Raw genomic sequence first — 24,848 nt, 5'->3', positions numbered from 1 at the left:
TAAAGCCAATGCTTTTAACCATGAACATCATTTTCCCTTCCTGGTGATTTGTTGCTGTCCTTCTCCTTATCAGTTGCTGGATGTTGGGGGTGCCCAATGCCCAAAGCTCTGATTTGCTCTGCTTTGAAAGGCTTTGTAAAAATCTAAGATGCTCCTATGAGATCCCATCCTGTCCTGTTCTTCATTAAGTCAGGTCAGATTCATCTAGACAGAAAACCAACACAAGAAAGCTCCCTGCATTTCTCAAATCCTTTAAGAATTAAATTGACCACTTGCTGTGCAGAGACTCCAAAAGGCATTTACATGGCTCTTACCTCTTGCATCACCAAAGCCTCATTTGAGCTCCACTGAGAGACCTCATTTGTTGGGCTGAATTTTATTCCCTAACGAGTCCCCCTTCCACACCCAATTAGTGCAGTACCCCGTATGAAAAAGAGAGAAGTATAATTATCAGCCAAAAATGAGTTATTCAGGTTTCTGTTGGTTTTGCTGGTTTGTTTTTAAACTTGATAACCACATGAGAATATCAACACAGGCAAAGATCAAGCTGAGGGGCTAAACCAAATAATAAATCTCCATTTCTTGGCTAGTGCCTAAGATATCACAATTCAAGACACAGAGTCAGGTATCAATGGCACCTTTTCTACCTTTTCAGCAGATATGACTCAGGTGGACACTTACTCCCCAAGGAGCAGTGTACTTTACTGCCCTTTGCTGCAGGTTTTTACCTTCTGAATTTCATTCCACACACGTCCTTTATCTCTTCTTCCTTCAAGGGTGTCCACGGCATCTGCCATTAGCGATTGCAGCTGTGGCACCAAGATAAAAATTATCAGTGTGGAATTCACACAGAAATAACTTCCCCTAAATACACAGATTAAAACCTAATTAAAAAATCATTTGTACGCTGATGATTTTATTACTCATTTTGCACACAATGAGCACTGCCACCTCATTTCTGCTTCTGCCATTGCACGGTATTATTGTGGATATAAAATACTTGACAATGGGATAAAAATCCTTTGGAAAATTTGTATTTAAACCTAGAAGTTTTTAATGCAGTAAATTTTTAGACTTAGTAAAGGAAAACTTGGGTTGGAGAGAATAAAGTATCTTTCATTCTTTAGCAATCTGGGATATTGTGCTGTACATGAATGCTTTTTACTATTTTCTCCCAAGGCTAATGTATCAGAATTTAAGTCAGCATGTAAAACCTCACAAGAGGACAAGTCAAAAGCTGAGATGCTTTTACTGTAGCTGGGAGTTTCTAGCTCACTTTCCCTGCTTTTACTACTTTTTTTTCTTTGGCAAACTCTTCCATCTCCCCACCATTCAGCATAAACCAAGGCTGGCAATTTCTACTGTAAACTATAGAAAGAAGCTGTAGGAAATTACTTGCTAATCAGTGTTAGAGGGAAGGCTAAGATTTAGGTCAGTTTTACTATTTCCTAATTCCAGTCCCTTTCCAGGTTCTTCTTCTGTGAGCAGCCAGGAGCATCAGCAGTTGGGAAAAACTTGTATTTAATATGGGTGATTTTGCTGTGCTATATTAAGTCTATTCCACATGTTTAGCTTGTTGAAGTGAACTCAAACAATAGTTTCTGGTGTCCCTTCCCCAGTTTATTTTTTATTACAAGTAATTGGACAATATGAGCATTCATAAATAAACAGAATCATCTTTCTATACCTAGATGGGCAGCAGTTGAATGTGAGCACATAAGGTGATGAAACTTAAATCATCAGTCTCTAAGCTAATTTATAAAAGATATAAAAATGCTGCCTTGAGATTCAAGGAGCAGATCTGGATTTCTGTACCCTGGCAAAGCTGACCTTCACATTCAGGCTTTTGAAGTTAAAAGTCTTCCTCTGTGTCCCAACAGTGGGTAAAGGAGGCAGGAATCTTCTTTTGAATCTCTAAATAACTTTGCTATGGTTGGTTCCAGCCTGCTTTCCCTGTGCTTGTGCAGCCATGGAGTTGAATCTTATCAGTTCAAATATTTGATGAAATGCATATATATATATATATATACATACATATATAAATATTTTATGGGTCAGTGTTCATGAAAAACAAAACTGCAGATTTTTGTCTCTGATTCTGAGCCAAGAACCTGTTAGGAATTTTCCACCACAATATTTTTATGACCTATAATCTCCTGCAATGAATCCAGAATAGACACAGCCTAGAGATTAAGGGTATTAAGGGCAGAATGGGCAAAGCAGAGATCCTGTGTCAAACCAGGCAGAGGAGGAACCGGTCAGGGGAAGGGGAGGATTTCTCCATGCTTTTTTTTTGAGTGATTCTCTCTGAAGAATTGGTTAAACAGCTGCCAGAACAGGGCCCAGGACATCAGTCCATCACCCTCAAGGGTCCACTCTAAGCTGGGGACCTCACTGCTTTAGGCAAGAAGTGAAAGCAAGAAACCTTTCCAATTTAAGTCTAACTGATATCAATAGATCCCAGTGAAAAGTGCCCAGCAGTGCTCTAGTTTTTAGCACCCAAAGTTTTTCACCAGCTTTGTTGGCAGAGAAAATGTGCATGCTACAGGAGTGAGCAGTTGGCAAACCAAAGTGATTCTCCCAAAGCTGATCTTTTTTGGAAAATCCCCTCCAAGGAAAAATGCTGTATGTGAAAAGATATCTTGTCCTCATTTGATTTTCAATTGAAATAGATTTCTGCTCTTTAAACAAGCTCACATCTTGATACATGATATACAAATGTGGTGACACTGAAATCATAAACCATGGAAAGATCTTCTGCAGGGTTTTTCCCCACTTATAGTCAACGGTTCAAGCTAAAGGAGATCTTTATTTTCCCAGGTCTACGAATAAATACTGATCTAAACAGCTGAGGTTCTTTGTGCTGCAGATTAGGAGAGTATTTATTTAGTTACAGGAAGCCTTTTGCACAGAGGAGTTTGTAACTGATGTGCCTTTGGGATCCTTGCTGTATCAGTGCAAATTGCACTATTATAAATTCAGTGTGTTTTAAACTTTATGCAACTTAGACTGTATGTGATAATAAACATTTGGCTTCCTTAGCATTTTCTAACTCACACAATTTAGCTGCCTTTCTTGGTCATAAAGTCTTATCTCAGTTTTACCAGTGGAAAGTCAAAATGACCTCGGAGGAATTACTTTAAATTTTTATTAGTACAAGAGAGATTAGAATTTGGCCAGCTCAGTTTTCTTTAAGGAAAACATTTAGGTATCTCTTAGAAATGTTCCTGAGGAGTGAGAAGGACCTGGAGTCAGTGTGGGTGCTGGGATGCTGAGCCCAGGGACATGGGTGGCTGCACTGGGAGCATCCACTGGGAGCTGCTGGATCACACCAGTACAGCTCAGTCCTGCAAAAATTTCATCCTGCCTGGACCCTGGTAAAATAAAGAGGGAGGCAGAGAAGCTGAGCAAATGAGGATCTTCCACTCACTCTCTGAATGGTTTGAGTGTGCAGTGGTGGGCAGCAATGTTCTGTGCTGGATGCAGCTGGGATGTGGTGGGGAAATGGTCTCTACTGGTGTAACAGAAGCTTGTGCCATGTGGGTTGGTGCCACCAGGAAAGATGAAGCCACTCAGCAAATTCTTCCTTGCAGTCTTGTGCCTTAACACTGGGGTGTCTGATGTTTACTGAAATATTCCAGCAGCAAAGCATCCGAGCTTCCATTTGCACACAGAGACTGAGGATATATTTTTCAGGATGGGAGGACAAAGAAAAATAAATGAATGCTGACTTAATACATTTTAGTGCTCTGGACATGATAGCTGGTAGAGATTGCCTGCCTTTATTCTTGCAAAAAACATTTTTACCTTGGGCTCAGTAAACAAAGGATATGCCTTTCACTGCAAGATTTACAATCTGTCACTCAAACCTCCTGGCACAGACCCTCATTGTGCTCATTCCTACTGCTAAGAGACTGGAGATTTTTGTCTCGGGTGGCCTAGAGCCTCCCCCAAAAAGCTTTCCAGGGAGGTCAGGCTTATAATTACTACATGACAAGATACAGGCAACAGAGTAATAGCCCGTGCCTAACGTGTGATGTACTGAAAATATTGTACCCTGGAGAAAAACCTATCACTGAAATATGTCCCAATAACTCAGAACCCTTTAGTCAGCCTTGAAATGTGGGCCTGCTGAAGTTTAATACCAGAAAACTTGCATCAAAAGGAGAATGTCTTTTAATAACAGTTTCTTTGCAGTGTCATTTTCCCCTTATCTCGAGCCCAGACTTCAAAGCCTGGCAACCACCTCCTGCAGTTGCAGGCCACTGCTTCTCTCCCCCTAAAGCAAGCTGTGTGAAGCTTTAATTCTACAGAGCTTAGGAGCTTCGCTGGGCTGCAAACAAATGTCAAGGGATGGGCTTTGGGAAGACCAAGAGTTTTCAGTGAACCAAAGATGGATCATTGGAACTGGTCTGCATTTTAATGTAGAGTGACTTTTTTTTCTTTTCTATTGCCAGAATGGAATGTTTGAAATTTGCATGTATGTGAGCTCCCTGCCCCAGCAGAAAACTTGACAGCCTTGTGGAAGAGTAATCATAAGGTACTTTCTGATTGCAGGTTATCCATGTGCTATCAAAGACTCCAGTCATGCAACAGCCCCGCTAGCATCACTGCCCTCATTTTACAAAGGCAAAACAAAAGCTTAGCAGGTAGCTGGGTTTATCCAGAGACAGGGAATAAGCTGTAGATGGAGGCAGGAAAGAAAAAATGTTCTCTTTTTCCCCTCTCTCCTCAGCTTTAACTAGATTCGGCCTGGTTTTGCTGCAGGTGGTTCCTGATGTCAGATATCTCAAAGTAGCATGATCTGAATAATTGCAATCATTTCTCCAGACTGACTTGGGGAGGTCTGGGGGAAAACAAGATGTTTTAAAAATATGCCTCCAGATGAGTCATGCTGGTTCTATAAAAGTCATCCTTGCAGGTGATTAGCACCTCCTCTGACAAGGCACTGCAGTTGGATTGTAAAACTCCTTCAGGTCTCCACATCCCAAAAATGACTTCAGAGCCCATTGCTGTGCCTCAACCCTTCCATCCCTGGCTGCCTGCATCTAAAGGCCCAACAAAAGATTAGAAACAAAGTAGTTACCAGTCTGGCATCCTTCTTCCCGATGTCCTGCAGGTAGGGAAGGGTTGCTAGCTCAGCCAGTGCTTGATTAATCACTTGGGATTGTTCCTCAACCCTCTGCATGCGGCCGAGGAGGTCGGCGTGATGCAGCTTCTCCATCCCACGGGAGCAGGCACAGTGAGCATCCTGGGGGCTCAGCAAAAGCAAGGAGGTTAGAGGAGAGCTGTAATAAACACATTTATGGTTGGAGTGCCATGCCTCGAGGCTTATCAGCCTATGGATTTGTGCTGGTAATGCTAGAAGTAAGATGGCATCCAGCACCTTTAAGATAATGCTGCTGAAGTTCTCTATAGAGGGGAAAAAAATAAAAGGATTTCTTTCCACAGTCTATTAGTACTAGAGAAATAAATATGTAGTTGTATTTAGGTGAAGGGGAGACAGCAGATAAACATGAATGCCATTTTCTCATTTGGAAATGGCTTTCCCATAATCCCCTCTGTTAAATAGTATCTGACTTTTTGAGATTGCTTTGAAAGTTTCAGTGAAGAGGTTGAGGAATCCGTGCAGCTTCTGTTTGTTTGCAGACTAGGCAAATCCATAGTTTTCAAATATATAACCTTGGGGGACTCAAACCTGCAGAGGTGGTCCCTGATCCTCCAGGCACGTGGTAAATTTTAAGCATGTGAATACAGAAACTCAGCCAAGTGCTTGCATAAAATCTCAACACCTGCTGAAGTGTTTGATGGATGGCAGCCTTACCACCATATTTTCAAAAGTACTCTGATGCCAAAAATGCAAATAAGGACCCTCCTGAGATTTTTCAAAAGCAATTTGGCCCAGATTCCCAATGAGATGTAGCCATTGCCTATGTGAATGCTCAGCCCTTCCGAGTCAAATTTCCATTCATCTAATCAGGCTTTTGAATGTATTTCAGTGCCTTAAATTCCAAGAATTGGCATTGATTTTCAAAACCACTTCCAGTATTTTTAGCAGACCTTTGTTCTGGCAGTTGCATATGGTGGCAATGCTGATGCTGCCATTTATGTCCACTTCCAGGTAGGTGATTTTAAGTCCCATCATATATTGAACAAGGTGAATGGAAAGTTCTGAATGACATATATTTTTCATTAATGGGTGTCCTCTTTATAAAATGAACTTCTCTTGGTGAAAAAGTTTCATCTTTTAGTTTGATGTTGATTTTAGGTTGCAGAGATTTGCACTCAAGCATCAAGTGTTAGAAAAATCATTGTCAACAGGTTTCTATCAAACCTAAAATTTTGATAACAATATTTTTCTTACTTTCTCTATACCTTACCTGCTGGAAAAAAATCATAGTTTTTTTTTTTTAACCCTAGGAAAACCATAAATAATCCTGGTGTGGTTAATTTTAACCCTTTTAATATACTACCCAATGTAATTGTAAAATGGTATAAAAGATGCTGCACTGCAGACTAATGGCAGGAATGCAGCCATGATCTGGGAGCTCCAGATAGGAGAGGAACTGGAAAAGGAAGAGCTGAGCCAATGAACTGGTATTTCCATTAGCTGAAGGAGAGAATCAGGCACTGCTCAGGGAAGAGGAGCTCTGGTCAGCAGTTCTCTGGAGTATTGCAGAGAGCTCCAGTCAGCTGTGTTTGGAGAGGTTCATTTAAACCCAAGAATCATGGGGCAGAGAAGCCAGCCTGGTAGGAGATACCTCTTTTGAGAGAAGTGTGGTTTGATTAGTCTGTTAATGAAAATGCCAAGAGCTTATTATTTTTCTCAATAAATATGATGCCGGGGTAAATTCTGAAGGGAGCAAACGACTGGAAAGGGAAGGAGAGATAAAAGACAATGATAACAGAAGGACCATTGTGTATAAATAGGTTTGAGTAAGACTGGGGTGGCAATTAAGCTGCTTATAATTCTTGTTGAAGGTCTGCAGTGTGTTTCAGCTAGAGCAGGCAGAAAGCCCAACTAGTTCAAAGAGGGATTTTACTCAATTTATGAACAGGGTATTACATGGCACAAAGCTGTATAATAGCAGGTGATTTGAGTTGTGGAGTCAGGAGAGCCCTTCCAGACCTACCTGCTCATGAATTTTTGCTGACCCACCTCTAAGAAGGGAGATCAAGGCAACTTTCTTACAAACTATTTTTATTGCATGAAGAGTTCTTTTCTAGGGACCTGACCTTGAATTAGGAGGAGACATCAGCTAGAAAAAGAAATATCTCTGTGGTCTCTGATATGTGTAATTGTAAGTCTGATAGAGTCTGGTCAGCATGGCACTAAATCCAGGAACAAGATAGAGTCACATCAGCACCTGATCATCAGGGTTTGGAAGCTGTGTCCCCCAGGTATAGGAGTGTGCATTAAAATAAGGCAAAGCAATCAGTTAATGAGAGCTCTTGCCAACATGAAATAGTCTCACAACTTCTTAGATGCAGCAAAAGTTTCCTGTTATTCATGAAATCCTCCCAAAACCTTTTTGTGTGAGCACTGAGAAATAAATGTATTGAGCCATCAGCTAAGAGAGCAGATGAAAATCCTCTCTCCTCATGCTCTGTCTGTTGGGGGCTTCTCCAATGATTAAGAAAGTCAAGGCAAAGAGCAAACAATTTTTTCTCTGCTTGAATCTCCAGAAAAATCTGAGAGCATGCCATGTACCTATGGGAAACAAATCGGGCATCTGAGGCAAGAGGCACTCCCTGGACAGAGCAATGCTGTGTCAGTCTGTAGGAGGTTGGAAATAAATAAATAATGGACAACAGGGGCTCTTTTGGAAGGGATTAGAGGAGGCTGAACATCATCAGAGGTGGCTTTTCAGTGACAATGAAAAATGCAGAGAGAGAAAGTGAATAACAGCTGCTGGCAGGAGGAAAAAAATCCATGGAGAGCTGAACCACATGATGAGAATTACATGAACTGCAGCAGAATGCAAGGGGCTACTAAGCTGCAGTAAAAAGCATAATAAAGTGGCCAAGGAATAAGGTGAAACCAGCTCAGGTAGGCACATGGAAGATAAGGTAAAGAGCAAACTTAGATGGAGACTTCAGCTGTCTCCTTTAACAAAGAGAAGATGCAGATCTTCCAGCAATCAGGGAGCAAAGGAACCAAGAAATGCAGTGTATGGAGTCAGAGGTACATCCTGGTTTAACATGCAGTAACAGATTAAGACAGGAAATTATTGTATTTTGATGCTGTTACTTTCTAGATGGGCCTCATCCCTATTGTCTGGTATTCCAAGCAAAATTTATAGAAAAACAGTAAAATAAAGCAATTGATGGACTTCTTCTTGAAGACTGTATTCTTAAAGGGCAGCCTTGCCTGGGTCAGGGGTTCCTCTGAGAGAGAAGTGTTATCCCCAGAGATGTCTTTGAAGACCTTCTAGGAGAGAACTGAGATCCTGATGCTTGAGGATCAGCTCTGGGATATCTTAAGTCCTCTGACCCTGGGATGAAAATGTAGCTACAAAAAGCAGGTCAGCCTGTTCTGGATGGAACTTCTCTGCTATTGCTCTACACCCAGCACAACCAACCACAGACAGAACAGACTTTAATACAAAAAGGAGCTGGGGAGCATGTGAGAGGAGTGAATCATGTGTCCTTATGTCTTTTAAGAATTTTGGGATGCTATTCCCCCCTTATACTTTTCTCCATACTCTAGAAAGGGGTCAGCCCTTACGCCACTTCTATTTATAAATGAAGTTTAATTGCTGAGTGCTAGGAGTGCTACTGAAAAAGAAAAGCCAAGTGGCTGGTCAGCCTGGATTTAAAGCAGGATCTGTCATATCCAATACACGTGGCATGTTTAACTATCAGCTTTAAGAGCAGCACTTTGCAAAAGCCTGGACTGCCCCCCAGTAGTTCTTCTTTTCTCCTGTGAAGTCTTTACACTATTATTCAGCTCAAAAGCTGAATGAAGTTATGCCTTGCAAGCAGCTCTGTAATGTATTGCAATAACAAGCAGAAGGAAAAAAGCCATCATAATGTTTCTTTAATGCCCTTGGTATCCTCCTGAAGATGTGTACACTGAAATCTGGATGTAGTAAACACTTTTCCTCTAATTAAAAAAATAGACAACTAAACAGTGAGCTATGTAAATGCACACATCATGCTGTGAATCATATGGTAGCTTGTGTTCACCTTTATAACATGAGCAGCCTAATAAGCCCCTCTGGCTTCTGTTTCTCCTTTTTTAGCAGCATCATGTGGCACTGACATGGGACACAGGACATTGACACGAGACAGGCAAGCTGGGTGTGTACAAAGCAGCAGAAATTACCCCAGTGAATTCACTTGATAGAATAACAACTTGTCACTGCTGGTAATCTGGGATGGAATATGAGTAGCTGAAGGTCTGACTGATCCACATATATTTATTTTTTTTCAAGGCACACACAATAAGCTTTGTGTCATGATACGTATTTCTGGGTGGATGAGGCTTAAGGCATTTTCCCACCAGCAGCAGATGCTGCTGCACAGGGACCAGACTGTGACATCCTCATTCAAATGCCTCTTGCTATACAATGCACAGATGTCCCCTTGATTTAAATGGCACTGGCTGCTCTTCATGCAGAAGAGGGGACAATAGAAAATGCTCTGCTTTTAATGCCTTACCAACAGTGGTGCCTGAATAAATGATATAATCCACCTGAGGATGTGGAGCTGCAAAACTGAGGTGGTAGAATTGACTGAAGATTAAGTGTTGCTATGGCTTAACAAGCTCTACTTTAGCACTGAGAATTTAAAAAAAAAAAAAAATCTGATTAGGACAGGAATTTGGGGTGTTGTGTGTTTGCATCTGCAGAAGAGGGCAGAAAGTAACGTTCTATTAAAAACAAATGTAAAGGAAGCTGTAAAGCTAGAGTCTGTATCTGAAAGTTGTCTTCCAGAGGTTTTTAATGTAATTTGTATGTGATGGAATCGTATTTATGGCTTGAAGAAAATTTTGGAATACTTTCAAGGAAGCAAAAGTGGCCAAATCTCTGCCAGGCTCATAAAGAGATTTTAATCACCAGTAGCAGAGCACTCCTGGCTCTGTGCCTATCTGTATTATCAGGTATAATTGGCTTTGTCATTTGCTCCTTGGGTCAGAGGTTCTGTCTTGCCTGGATCTCTCGATGCCATGAAAGCTGAAGGGAAAGTGTAAATGTTTCCCCCACCAGTGGATGTGGAATTGGCAGCTGCTTGTTTGAACTTAGCGATAATTTCTGATGTCTTGGTGTTCTCCTCTCCATTACAGCTCCCATATTGGTCCCCTTAGTGGCTGATTATAAATCTATAGGACCATGTCTCCCATTCTTGCAGCTGCTGGAGGTAGCATTTGGGTGGACTTTTTCCTGAACTTTGTGGATGCTGTGCTGACCTCCTTGGAAAAAAGGCAGGTTTGCTGCTGACCTCAGCAGTGCTGGGATTTCACCTGCTGGTTTTGGAAGCCTTCTTCTGTTTCTGCCATAATATTTAAATGGATGAGATGAGGTCTAGAGCTGGTAGGAAACATTACTGTGTGGGAGCAGTGTAAATTCACACAGCCAGTGAGGACTGGCTTGAGCAATCCTAACATAGCTCTCTGCTCTCATCTCTTACATGATCAATTTGGGCTCTTTTCTCTACAGCCTGGATACCACACACCACTTATCTCTGCTTGAACCATGTGGTCCTCTTCCTCCAAATTAATTTACAGAGTAGAGTAGTAATAGAGAACCCAAAAGATAACTGATTTCAAAGCTTTTCTCTTCCTGATACCCTTTAGAGACTGAATAACTGGAATAGAGGAATCTCACCACTCAAAGCTCAATGTTACATCCAAAGGGAGAACTGTAGCATCGCTTTAAAAATTGGAGTTTCATTGAGGCTTTCAGCAGGAGCAGGGTTTTATCCTGTACCTAGTACCCCACCCTCTGTTTATTCTTGTAGCTTCTGACATGTTTGAAGTGCAGTGCACACAGCAGTCATAGATCTTTCCAAAAAAGCCACTTCTCTTAACCTGCACATCCAGAAATTGGGCTTTTGGCCATCCAAACCCAATAAATAGCCCATGGCTTCAGGAAAGAGGTGGAAAGCATCAGGTGTGTGTTCCCTAGGGGATGTCTGCTCACAGCCTCCTCCCCCTGCCTCACACCCAGGCAGACTTTTTGGGGACCCATTTTTGGCAAAGCACTAAAGCACCTTTACCTCCTGCTAAGCCAGTGAGTTCAAGCACTTAGTGTTGTTTCAGCAGCTGCTCCCTGGGAGGAAAGGAGAGACAAGTTCCCCAAATCACTGCTGAATGTTTCTTCCTTGCTAGGGGTTGCTAAGTAGCAGTTTTTGTCAACCTCCTGGCTGGTATCAAAACCTAAGAATATAAATCCTGTGATTTGCTAAAACAACCCTGACGAGGAAATGGCTCTGATTCCTTCAACATACAGAAAACTAAGAAACTGTTATTGCTAGGGAAAAAGTGTTAACATTAGCATTTACAGGCTGGGGAGGAGAGGCTTCTGCCACTTATTTTCAGGAGAAGAATTTAAGAATTGCATTAAAACAGTCTAGTCTACATGCAAATTTGATTTTTGACCTTTTGTGCTAATCAAAAGCCACGGTGCTAAAAAAACTGTGTATATTATGGCTGCAAGTATGAAGTACAATTAACTGATAGACTCTCAACGTGGTTGTAACAGATTTGAAGCTTATTTCACACACTTCACTACATAGGGATCAGGATCTAAATCACTAGAAATGCTTCAAGTAGCAATTACTACCTCCTGATGGATATCCTGGTGATATATGTAGTATATTATGGATATGAAATATAGTGAATATGTGAAGTATAAATATAGTAAATATGTGAAGTAGGGTTACAATATAACAGGCCAAAAAGATGTGAGGAGATTGCATGCAAAGTGATTTTAAATAAACTGGCCCTAGTGTTAAATACTTAGGGCTATTTTTAAAAAGTAGCTAAAAATCAGCTGGACTCTGTTCCTGATGAAATTTACTGAGTATTTCTGGACACAGGAGGATCACGAGCAGAATGAGTTACCCACCAAAAAGCACACATCATTCACACGTGCCCAGGCTTCTGCTGCCACACACACTACGTGCCAGAAAGTGAATTTGTACTCACAGTTAATTTGGTGCTTCTTACAAAATCCATGATTGGCATGATCTTTCCCCCAGTGTTCTCCCAGTATGCTTTTGTTTCTTCTTCTGTGGGAGGACAGAAAGGTGCCTTCCGTTCTACGACAGGGAATCACAAATCCATAGACTCTGTTTATTCTTTGACATTTTCCCATATAGAATCTAAGCAGGATGATGGGTAAGGTGGAGGAGGAGGAGAGTAGGATGGGGAGAGCCAGGGCTGCTGATAGAGGAAAATGGGCCCCCCAAGACCCCCCTTTTATCACAGATCTTACCCCTGAGCTATCCCAGCTATTAAGCAAGTTGGTGTACCTGAAAAGATGGGCAGTTTTTTATTTGACCACCTTTCCAAGATTTTTCCAATGTATTTGTTTCTGAAACCCAGAGTCAGGGAGTACTGCTTGGAAGGCAGGGGAGGTGCCTCAGTCGTCTGGGGCAGGATATGAAATCCATGAGGTTCTGGAATAGGGACACAAAAAGATTTTCCACTGTCACATCTCTTTTCAGTTGCAAGACAAGTTAGTTTTCTGGAGGAAAAAAAATAGGAAGTTCAAGGAGGAGCGAAATGTGATCCAGAAAGCTTGCCAAGACACAGGTGACCAAACTCACCCAGCCAGATTTAACTTGGTTTTCAAATTCCAGACTTTGCAATCTGTTTCCTCAACAGCTTAAATTTTGCTTATCTATACAAGATGCTCTTCCCATTTGTGCACTTTTCAGTGCTGATTGTTCAAAGCATTAATAACTCCACACCTCAGCAGCAGCATCCTGATCTTTTAACTGCACAAAATAACCTGTTTTGTTCTTCTCTGAAGTTATGAAGCTTGATTTCCTACAGATTTGCTCTTTTACCATCACTTCCACCATCATCTCAGGCTTCCTGCATGTCCTTTCTGATCCATGTGATGGCATGTGACATCCTGTGTTGTGACTTGTCCATAGTTTGTGGCTGCCTCTGCCAAAAACCCTCTCTGTTCATCAGCTGAGTCCCTCTGCCCTGACCTCAGTGAGGATGGATGCTCAGAGCAATTGTATAAACCACCTTTGCTTAGGGAAGCAGACCAGTCCTTTCCTCCCTCCCCTTCCCCTGCAAAAAATAAACCTAGATTGAATGTCAGTGTCACTTTTCACAAAGGAGTGCTCTGTTTTCAGTGAGCTCTGCTTTTAAGATGCCAGGTTGGGCGGTCACAGTGACAAATGGAGAACCCCAGTCAGAGCTCTCTGGACTTACCCCTATATAAATCAAAGTGAGTGGACCTGATATTTCCCTTGCAGCATGTTTTGCTTCTGATGGATTCTCAATTTTGCAACAAAACTGTGTTGTACAGTCAGATTTAAATGTGTATCTGGCTCCTTTTCCTTGGCAATAAGGAAAACTTTGAAATCAGTTCACTCCTTACACTCCAGCAGAACTTGGACTAAAATTGGATGGATGATTGTCACAGAATTGGAAGGTTATTTAAAATAACATGTTTGTGAGATGCCTGGTATTTCACACCCACTGGTAAAATGAGGCCTAGCTCATATTTTTAATTGCACCTATGTGAGGTGTACAGACATAGTGATACCACACCAACAATGAGTTGTTGTGGTGGTACCACATCAAAACTTGTGCTTGTGATTTTTTTTGTTTGTTTGTTTTGTTTTGGGTTTTTTTTAGTGAAATTTTAGGTCAGATCTGAATAGACAAGTTGAGAAACCCTTACCAGGCTGACTTTACCTAACACTGTTGTGAGTGTTCTCAGCATTGGGTCTAGGGAAAGGAGCAAGTTGCTCTGTCTGAGAGGGTTTCCAGGACAGAAAGGAGGGAGATCAGGAGGGGGTCCTGTCTCTGTGAGACCTCTTGTATCACTTCAGTCTCAGCCCCCTGATACCCATATTGGTTTGCCTTGGCTATCTATCCTCTTTCATTCCTTGGGATTTCAGTCATCCCAGAGCCTGACCTCAGAGAAGTTTGTAAAATCCAAGCAAGTCTTTTAACCAATAGGTTTTATAACTGAACATATTTGAGGGAAGAACTGGCTCGTCTCAATCTCCTTTATAATTGAGTAAAGTACTATAGGACTTGGATCTTTTACCATTCATCCCTCTTCTTCCTTTCTTATGTTGGGAGGAGTGAGAAAATGACTGGTGACACTTTCCAGAATCATTCAGTGATTTATGTACACAAAATGAGTTTCAGTGCAACACTGGTACAATTTTGCTGCTTATGTGCTCCTGGAAGTCCCACCCTTGCTGTAAATTGAGGAGATTATGTGAAATACAAATTTATATTTTTAAGAATCAGATTCAGAAAGTTTTCTTTTATGCTCCTTTTACTGCCAATACTTCTGTCCCTGGAAACCCTCCACAAAGTAACATGAGCAAGTAAAATTGTAGACAGGGATTTTACAACCTCTGTGATAGATAAATTCTCATTTTTTTTCTCTTTGAACAACCCCAAAGCTTCTGCCAGAAACCCAGAAGGAGTGGTCTGCAGCTTGCAAGGCAAGATCTAGTTTTATCCTGCTTTCCCAAAGCAAAAGAAGAATCAACAAAACAAGCTTACTCGTGTTAAATATTTGCACAGTTTTGTGGTAAACACTTGGTTTGCTAATTCTTAATTTGTGTTTTCCAAATAGATTTTCTTTTCCTCCTCAAAGACACAGTGTGTATCTTTTTTTTTTTTGGAAGCCTGATGTATTTGCTGAGTGCTGGGGCTCAGGGGTGCTACAAGGACTGAGCTGTCATCTCTGATCAGGCTGGAACTCTCATAGGGACTGAGGGCATCTCAGCCTTCCAGACCACCCTGCTGGAAGTGGCAGTAAGGGCTGAGCTACACATCTGCTTAGTGTGGCAAAGATAGAGGCTTTCCAGCATTCAAGCTGAGAAATGTTTTTTTCCCCTTATGTTTCTCAATCACCAACTCAAAGCCAAGCGTTATCAGGGTCAACTACACTCCAGGTCACCAGGTTAATGATAGTATCAAATGTCTTTTATCCCTCTGCTTCTCTTTTACCAAAATGTCCATTCCTCTTGAAAAAAGCCAATGATCACCAGCATTCACAACTTCTGTTCACCAGCATCTGTTTCCTCCAGCAGATGCTACTTGAGCTCACTCTGCCAGGAGCTGACAATGGGCTCTGCAATGCATTTCTTGACTCTTGATCCTACTTGTCTTCAAAAAGGGGAATCTGGCTTTCTATTCCCTTCCCTGCAGGTGTGGTCCTCTCAAAGGTAGCATTCAGTCCATCAGTAGTCACAGAAGGGAGGGTATTTTTGAAAGTTGAAGGCCCTGCTGCAGGGCTGAGCATCAGTGACCGCTGGAAATCCCCAGTGTTAGGGATGAACACGGGTCTTGCTGTCACCACAATAAACTGCAAATCCATCTTTGATCAAAAGATCAGTTGCAATAATGAAATTCAACAGCTAAAACATGAGGCTTCATGGATAGAAATAATTTTTATGAGGGTTTGCAGCCTGAAGTCTGCTTTGCCTCCATACTGATTTGATTTCTTACATCATGTGCAATCACAGAGCGTATCTCAGAAGTTAATTTTTCCTCCCAGTGTGTAGAAATGGAAAGGCTTTTGTTCCAGATTCTCTCAAACTCTGTCTGTCAGAATATACAGAGCTTAAGAGTATGTGAATTCTGCTGTTACCTGTATATATGTGCTCCACATAACCAGGATGCCTTTTAGCAAACATGTCCTTTAGCAATTGAGTTTTGTCAGCCTTGTCTTTTGTCACAATTGGTGTGTACATCACTGAAAAAGACACTTCTCTAACCATGGCTTCTTCATGCATCGCCTAAAAAGGCACAGAAATGATAGATTTCATGTTGGTTAAGAGCTATTTAAAAAAAAAAAAAAAAGGAAAAATGAAAATAATTACTTTCACAGATTATATTTTCCCTTTAATAACTGCACAGTCAGGCAAAGATAACATATTTTGGTCTTGAATATTAATTAGATGGGAATTCAAATTAGTTCCAGAAAACACTGCCTATCTCTACTCAGAAAATCAATTTAATGGAGAAAGAACATTTGTAAACAGTTTTCAGTGCAGCAAACCTATGTCTTCAATGAGGGGAAATCTATTAGATAAATTATCTTTTAGACGAAAAGAAAAAGTGATTCCATGCTCTCTGAAGGTCACATCCTTCATCTGAAGGTTTTATTCAGTCCTTGGCAGATGGTTAAACAGTGTTAAGCATTCGTATTACCCCTTGGGTTGCCACTAATCAGACACTGTGTCTATATGGAATATTAGTCTTAAAATACTGCATTTAGACATCATTTGTGTGAAGAGCAAAATTCACTCCTGTGCAAAGGGCAACCTGAAACTGATGAACCTTGCCAGCCCTTAAAAATGATTCAGATGATGCATTGTGCTGCTTGTAGAGGAAGAGGCAGATTTTACACTCAGTGGATCCCAATGAACTGGTGCTGGATTTGCCAGGAGGAGGTCCCAGCCTGGGACCAGCTTTCCTGGTCCTCTTATCCATCAGGGCAAGGGAGGAAGAGATGCAGGTCCTTCTGGGCTGGGCTTTGGGTAAGATCATGTTCAGAACTGCTTTGGCTGCATCTGTTGCTAACAAAGGTTTCTGTCTTCCTGGCACAGGCAGTCCTTGCTGGAAACAGGGAATGCTGAGGCTTCATTAACTTGGCAAGTGTGCAGACAGGGTTAATAGTGACAATGCTACCACAAGGCTAATAGAGATGGGCAGAAAAGCATGAGATAAAAAAAAAAAAATATATATATTTAACAAGGCTGCATGAATCTTCCAGATCACCTTAGACACTGAAGTGAATCACAGAAAGTATCATTATGGGACTAGCTGAGTGTTTTATTGACAAATCCTCACTTTTCTTCTCAAGTCTATCCTCCACCTATGTACAATTAATTACCCAAGATGCAGAGTGCTTCCATAAGGCATTTGGAGCTGAGCACTGGTCCCACCAACCCAGGCTGGGAGGCTGAGAGTGCCAATTAGTCAAGTATCTGTGTCCTTCTCTTTAATGGCTTTAGGTCACAGGTCCTCTGATATGGTCTTACACCAGTTTATTGCTATTGTGTCTATTGGGATGGGGTGTGCAGAAATAATGTAGAAATGATGTGACTTTTTTTTTTTTTAGCAGGTATTGGGGTGAGCTGCCATATGTGCACCCTGAGTACTCTTACTCCAATTATTCTGGCTGGATGTTGAGGAGATCAGTGGGAACCACTTGTTTTATGTTAATATATATTTATTAAGTATTATTAAATATGCATGATATTATTATAAATATGTATATTTATTATTATTTATCCTGCATTCATTGGAATGGGAGCAGTCAGTTGTTTAGCCCTGGAAAATTAACAAGCTTCAAATGTGTGTAATAGCACCACAGCCACTTAGGGCAGCAATCAGATTCTCCCCTGGTGAGGACTTCCAGCTTTCCACAGGCACCACGGCCGTGTTATTCATGGTTAATGCCACAGATCTGAAAGTATCAGACCAGAAAATAGCAAGTGTGTCCTCCTGCCAAGAGCTCGGGGGCCTATGGATGGATCCCTGCCTGTTCTTCCCTGTGGGAACACTTAGCAGTCTGCACTGATTTATAGAAGAGTGATTTTAGGTTTTCATATTTGTATGGACTTTAATTATCTCGGCGTTCAGGGCCCTTAGAGGATCAGTTGCAAAACAATGGTGCCCATCGAGCTTTCCAAGGGACATTTTTAAAAAAGCAGAGGCCTACTTGTTCAAGCTTTACTGAATATCATGTGTAAATATAGGCCCAGAATTAGGTCAGCCTTATTTTTGTGTGAGATATTGAGCATTCTGGTTTTCTAGAGCTTGGCAGACATTTCATTGCCTGGATTATTGTGTACATGGGAATGTGTGAGGCACTGAGATGGAAACCAGGAGTGGTTGGACCAGACGTTCTGCCTGCAGATTTCACTTTTGGCTTTTATCATCCTCAAGAACAGTTCAAAGTCACTCCTGTAGCTCTGCATGGCCACGGACCCATGGCTGCTCTGCATAGCATCCAAAGAGTGACTGGCTCAGAGGGCAAGAATGGTAAAATGTCAACCAACAAGGAACAGACCAGACTGGTATTTTTGGGTCAATACTGCTACTGGAGGCATTATTATTACCCAAGAGCATTTTTTCCCCCCAAGGTACTGACCCTGGACATAGATGCTATTTGTTTTATTATCCTCTTGGATTTTTATGGGGTAAAGTCTTGAAGGTTGTAAAACTTCAGCCCATAAAAACTCTGGAGGAGAAAACTTTGGACGAAGAAATCCCTATGGATTTTTCTGCTTGAGCCTTTTTGCACTGAAGTCCATATTTCTGGATGTGTCCAGGATAAAGGGATGCCTACAGACCATCATCTATAGTACTGCATGCTGGGCAACTGCTCACAAGACAGTCACAGGGTGGAGAAGATTGCAAGGGCTCCACTGGACTTTCAAGAGAGTCCTTGCAGAGGGGACAGGGCAACTCTTCTTGGGATTGAGTCCATCATCAGCAAATTCGCAGATGACACCAAGCTGGGAGGAAGTGTGGACCAACTCGAAGGCAGGAGGGCTCTGCAGAGGGACCTGGACAGACTAGAGAGCTGGGCCGATTCCAACGGGATGAGGTTCAACAAGGCCAAGTGCCGGGTCCTGCACTTTGGCCACAACAACCCCATGCAGCGCTACAGGCTGGGGACAGAGTGGCTGGAGAGCAGCCAGGCAGAAAGGGACCTGGGAGTCTGGATTGACAGGAAGCTGAACATGAGCCAGCAGTGTGCCCAGGTGGCCAAGAAGGCCAATGGCATCCTGGCCTGTATCAGAAACAGCGTCACCAGCAGGTCCAGGGAGGTGATTCTTCCCCTGTACTCAGCGCTGGTTACGCCACACCTCGAGTACTGTGTCCAGTTCTGGGCCCCTCAGTTTAAGAAGGATGTAGAGGTCCTGGAACAGGTCCAAAGGAGGGCAACCAGGCTGGTGAAGGGACTCGAGCACAGACCCTATGAGGAGAGGCTGAGAGAGCTGGGGCTGTTCAGCCTGAAGAAGAGGAGGCTCAGGGGAGACCTCATTGCTCTCTACAACTACCTGAAAGGAGGCTGTAGCGAGGTGGGAACTGGACTCTTTTCACAGACGACCTTCAACAAGACAAGAGGACACAGTCTTAAGTTGTGCCAGGGGAGGTTTAGGTTAGATATTAGAAAGAATTTCTTCACGGAGAGGGTGATTAGGCTATGGAATGGACTGCCCGGGGAGGTGGTAGATTCTCCGTCCCTGGAGACATTTAAAAAAAGACTGGATGTGGCACTCAGTGCCATGGTCTAGCAACTGCTCCGGTGGGTCAAGGGTTGGACTAGATGATCTCTGAGGTCCCTTCCAACCCGGCTAATTCTATGATTCTATGATTCTATGATTATAACATTTGCATGGGTTTTGGTGTCTTTCTATCTGAGAGGTCCTCTCTGCAATGTCCTCTCATATATATTGGAGAGGATGCTGCTGGTCTGGCCTCAGAGTGGATGCAGTCTCAGGCTCTTCCATGAGTATAGGAGTAGTAGTTAATGGATAGGGATGATAAGTAAAGATGATTTTTTTTTTTTTTTTTTTTTGTGCATATCTTGCAAGTGAGCTCTGCAGTGATATCTCATCACATGGTGCTAAAATCCAATTTCACCAGTTACAAAAGTTAAGTCCTTGAGATGGCCTTAACCCATAAGAAAGAGCTCCTCTAACAGCAGACCAGAATGTAAGGATTTAAGCCCATTCAATATGGAAGTTTACCTTGGCAGCAGACAAAATCTACTGCTTCAGGAAAGATGCTCACTCAGGAAGAGGCTGCAAAGAAATCTGATGCCAGGGAAGATTTCTTTCTGTAGTTATGGGGCTGACTCATGCTCTGCTATGTCAGGAGGTTTATAGCCCTATTTTAGAAGTGTGGGGAACTAGAAAGAATCTGCAGAGAAACCATCTGGAGGCAGTGTTATAAGGAGTATTTATATTGTCAGAACTTCTATTAAAATAGCAATTAATTCTTTCATGAAACACAAGCATTCTCAAGGTTTGAGGCATGCACAGTGCTATAGTGAGGATTAAAAAGCCCAAAGACACTCCTGTCTGAGGAAGGTTTTAAACATCCATTTGATCCAACACCCAAAACTCCTTTAAGTACCTTGCCCCTGCAATATCCTTACCTCTGCTGTTAGACTGCTAGTGTTAGATTTCACAGACCTTTTAATAAAACTTAAAATTTCACCTAAACAATCTTATGTTGTCCTTTCAACATCCACTAGAATTCCCTTAAGAGCTCATAAAATGAATAGGTAGATGCACAAGAAACAAAGCTTTTGCTTGCCAGCTTCTGATGGTAAATGATATAACCACTTCAATATTTTTATGAAGCTCTTACTATTTTGCCTGCTTGGAGCAGACACAGAAGAAAAATGGCACTGTAGCAGCAAATTCTTCATAACAGTGACAGTAGCTTTCCCTGCTACAGTCCCTAACCTTAATCCTCTTTAACTACAGAAAGGTTTAATTTTGAAAATCCAATTATCTTGACATCTAGAATTAGCCAAAAATTTAGATATCTTTCCAGTGCCTTATCTTGCAGCTGCAGTACACACTCAGCCATTGTCTCATTTACACTACAGCAGGAATTGATGCTTTTATTGATGATTTTTATTAATGCAATGATATCAGTCAGGGTAAAGCCATTAGCCTCTTCTATGAACTGCTTCTGCTCCTGGGCTGGTAGTTAGAATTATGGGTGCACTGTGGTGCAACCTATGTGCTTTTCTCTATATTTTTCCAACCATAAAGAAGTAGCTGGCAGCCCAGCCACTAAGTCTGTTGCTGTTGTGATATGAATATCTTCTCACCAGCATGATCTTCTTACATCATTTCTATTTTTTTTTTTCCTGCTGGAAAAATAAGCAGAGAGAATGCCAGAGCATATCCTTTCCTCAATATATTTATGGTATGAATAAATCAGACGTTACACAATAGATGAGAACTTTCTACTTATCTGCCATGTAATGCCTCTCCATTAATGTAGGTCACATCAAATATCAGCTTATTTAGGTTCTTAAGTTATTAACACATTTAAGTCTCTGGGAGTTATTTTGTGTGCAGTCTGTTTTGAAAGAGGATTTGTGGAGTGGCACAGCCATGGATCCCTGTGTTCTGCTGACTTCTGAAAGGCAGAGGTACTGCAGATGGGTTACCTTAGGCTTCAAGAGCTCTTTGATACTCCAGTAAGTATCTCTTTATGTTTTGGGAGAAAAGAAATCCATGTTTTATGCCCTTCCAGAGAGATCACCATTCATTAACGAAAAACCCTGAAATACCTGGAGTGTGGGAAGGGCTGGAGGATGCTCCTGAAGCTCCCTGTCTGTAATTCCAGCAGGTGGGAAGGCAGGGACTGAGCAGAAATGTGGACAGTCAATTCTGGCTTGGAGAAGCTCTTTTCAAGCCTGTTCTGCAGCCTCACAAACTCACATGCAAGGGGGGTGCCATGGTTGTCCTCAGCTCTTGTATCACTTGATGTCAAGTGTGGTTTGTACCCTTGCATTTCAAGGTGGGGGTAAGTGTGAAGGGTTCAGTGGTTCTTTGCTATGGTGGAAGGATTCTGAGGCCAGTGGAATGGGCTGGATTTGCTTTGCAAATCCAGGGCATTGACAGGTGACAGAAACATCATAGGATAACCCCATGAATGGGCCATTTATCCTCTTAGGGAGGCAAGAGGCCAAACCCACAGTTTGAACCCAGTGTGTTAATGTTGCACCTTTCAAAGGACAAGAGAGTTCTCATGGTGAGAAATACACTAATTCCAGTAAGACAACTCACTGACTGCTCTGAGCAGGAGGATGGATGTGCCAGTGCTGGGAGAAGGCTTTTGCCATCAGAAAATCCTCAGCAGGTGTTGGGCCAGCTCCATATGGCTCCAGCTATGTCAGGAGTGGGTCACAGTTTAAACAGCAGGGAGTTTTTTGTTTGGTTGTGGTTTTGTTTTGTTTGTTTGTTTGTTTTTTTGGTCGGTTTTTTTGGTCTGTGTTGGTTTTGGGGATTTTTTTTGGTTTGTTTTTTTTTTTGTGTGTGTGAAAGGGGATTATAAACTGCACAGCTGGACAACTTTGGTAGCTTGGGCTCAGAGAGACATCTTAACTCAGGCAGATAGAGCTAAAGGTTGAGCATCACTGAGTGCTTTATGGGAATGGACTCAGAACTAGTGGCTGACACCTGGATGTTACATCCATCTGGCTAGGAAATGCCCCTGGGAGAAATGTGGGATGCTTTCTCTAGTGGCTTTTCAGGGCTTTTAGCTCAAACAGAAAATCAGGAAAAAAAATGTAAAGGAAACTAAAATATAGAAACCAACTGAAGGAGATGTCAGTCCTTCCTAGCACTGTCTTTTGGGAACTTGACTTCAATGTGAAGAAAAGACAGCCAGAGATGGTGACTGATGTGGTTAGCCTGGAAAATGGACAGCACTATTCAAGGGGGCAGCAAAAACTCATGCCTGAGTCATTGCAACAGCAAAACTACTTTATGTGCCTGAATGGCTGCTAATTCAGTAGAAGACAGGATGACTGTGTATAGAGATGTTCCTGAAAAGTGACTTTATCTCTTTCTCTGTGATGTCTCTGGAGTTATTCACCAGCAGATGTGCCTATGGAAAGCTACATAAGTAGTGATGATTCTGGGAACAGCACAAGGTCCTGCTTGTAGCTTCATCTCCCCACAGAAAGGAGATGGAATCCAAAAAAAAAGAAAAAGAGGATAATGAAGGTGCAACTTCTTAAAGACCTTTGCAACTGAAAGGAACAATAAGGGCCTGAGGACAGCAGAAAATGACTCCTTTTCTATGCTTAGTTTTCCTTGGTAAACTTTAAAGCTCTTCTTTGTGACACAGTAAAAGCCAGAATGAATCGAGAATTCTGCTTGGGGAATATGCACATTACTTTTGAGCTCCCCTGTAGGTTTTTTAAAAGGTCTGTAGCTTTGCTGGCCAGGTTGTTCATGTTGAGCATCTTTGAGACGTGATTTATGAGCCTCTGTTAACAGCTAAATCCCTAACTGGGTTGGGATTTTGTTTCATATTGGGATTTCAACAGCTAACCAAGTACAGCAAGGTATGCATTGCCTGGTACATTCAGCTGGTATTAAATAAATCCATCTTCCCTGAAATTAGAGACAATTAATCCATCTGTTTTAATAATTGTGACATTTAAACTAATTACTTCTCTTAGCATGTAAATATAAGTATGATTCAAGCAACAGTTATTCTCCCATGAATGATCTGGCACTAGAAAAATAGGAGTAGGTAGAAGAATCTGTGGAGGTAGGTATTATTGAAGAGGAAAGAATAGAAGAAAAATGTTCAATTCCTTGGGTTTGTACATGCAGAATTGTTTCTAGAATGGAAATATCAGCAATAACAGCAGCAATATAAAGTTCCCAAATCAGTAACAACATGATAGAAACTCTCTGTTATGTTATTTTATATACCTTCTCAACCTTGTTTTCAATTACTCCATATTTTTACTGGTGTACCTGATTGCAGAATGAAGCTGTTTTTTTGCAGCTGAGAGTTATGCCTTAGAAATAGTGCATTCCAAAGCCAGACTGAATGCCTGACATGGCATACCTAGGAAAAGGCCTTCTCTGCCCTTAAAAATGTCACTAATTTTAATCCTAACTAATTGCTTCAGCCATGGTGCAATGAGAGTGTAGGAAACTTGTGCGTTGATCAGAAGCTGCTGTCAGTGCATTGTTATAAGAACAAACTGATCTTTCTGCTTAGGGGCCAAAATCTTTTTGTTCTTCTAGCATGCAGGATGAGGAAAACCATTACCTTCCAATTTTCCACTAGAAAATGGAAAGTGCTTCAAGACAAGTGTTGTCCTTCAAAGTGGCCATAGACACAGAAGAGGGAGGATTGCCTATTGTTTTTTTATGAAGAGGGATAAGAGAAATGTTCTCTTTTCTGACATGAGAAAATTCAAAATTAATTCTTAGAGCAGCAACAACCTCCAGAGACCTCTGAGACAATGTGGGCTGATACATGTTAAGCACTTTCTTCTGCCTGTACACACAACAGACATTGGCCTCAATGGGATTTTCCCCCAGATTTGATTAAAGAAGGGACTTTTCTGCAGTGAAGTGTGGCACAGCATGATCTGCTAAAATAGTCTCCAGAATTAATGAGAACTACATCCTCACAGTGATACGGTGTCCAGGCTGCCCAGAGAGCCTGCCTGTCAGCTCCTATCAGTCATTCCATTTGGAGGATTGCACAGCATCCCTGCTGCTGCCAGCTTGGAAACCTCATGCTCCAGAGCAGGACATGGGTCAAGCGTGAGCACTGAGGACTGCTGACAGGCCTTGTCACCAGCTGAGAATGCAGAGGAGGTTTTGGTTACCAAGAGCTTTTTTCCTTTTAACTTTCTTGCCTTGGATTGTCACCCTGCAAGGTGTGAGATAAAGCTGAGCTCTAAAGGAGCTGACAGTGTTCATCCCTGCACTGTAGGTGTTCAGCACCTTGCAGGGCTGGGGTAGTGTTTGCTTTATTGTGTGATGTGTGTATTGCTCTGTGCTGGCAACAGATTTTTTTCTTTTTTTTTCTTTTTATTTTTTTAAATGGAAGCACTTGATGTTCAAAACAGCAGCAAGAGAGGAAAACAAATGACTGAATAGCCAAATCT

General features: G+C 41.8%; 1 protein-coding gene across 1 annotated transcript in view; it reads right to left on the bottom strand.

Annotated features, from left to right (window-relative positions):
* The window catches only part of SPATA16 (spermatogenesis associated 16), a 93,912-nt gene that overhangs the window by 13,264 nt on the left and 55,800 nt on the right, over positions 1-24,848 (bottom strand). Inside the window, 5 exon segments of the mRNA XM_030455799.1 lie at positions 729-809; positions 5,087-5,251; positions 12,152-12,264; positions 12,478-12,624; positions 15,807-15,954. Of these exon segments, the coding sequence (XP_030311659.1) occupies positions 729-809; positions 5,087-5,251; positions 12,152-12,264; positions 12,478-12,624; positions 15,807-15,954 (654 nt within the window).

The sequence above is a fragment of the Calypte anna genome, chromosome 9 (genome assembly GCF_003957555.1).
Source record: "Calypte anna isolate BGI_N300 chromosome 9, bCalAnn1_v1.p, whole genome shotgun sequence".
Lineage (NCBI taxonomy): Eukaryota > Metazoa > Chordata > Aves > Apodiformes > Trochilidae > Calypte > Calypte anna.
The sequence above is the reverse complement of the archived record's forward strand: the minus strand, read 5'-3'. Positions and strand labels throughout refer to the sequence as shown.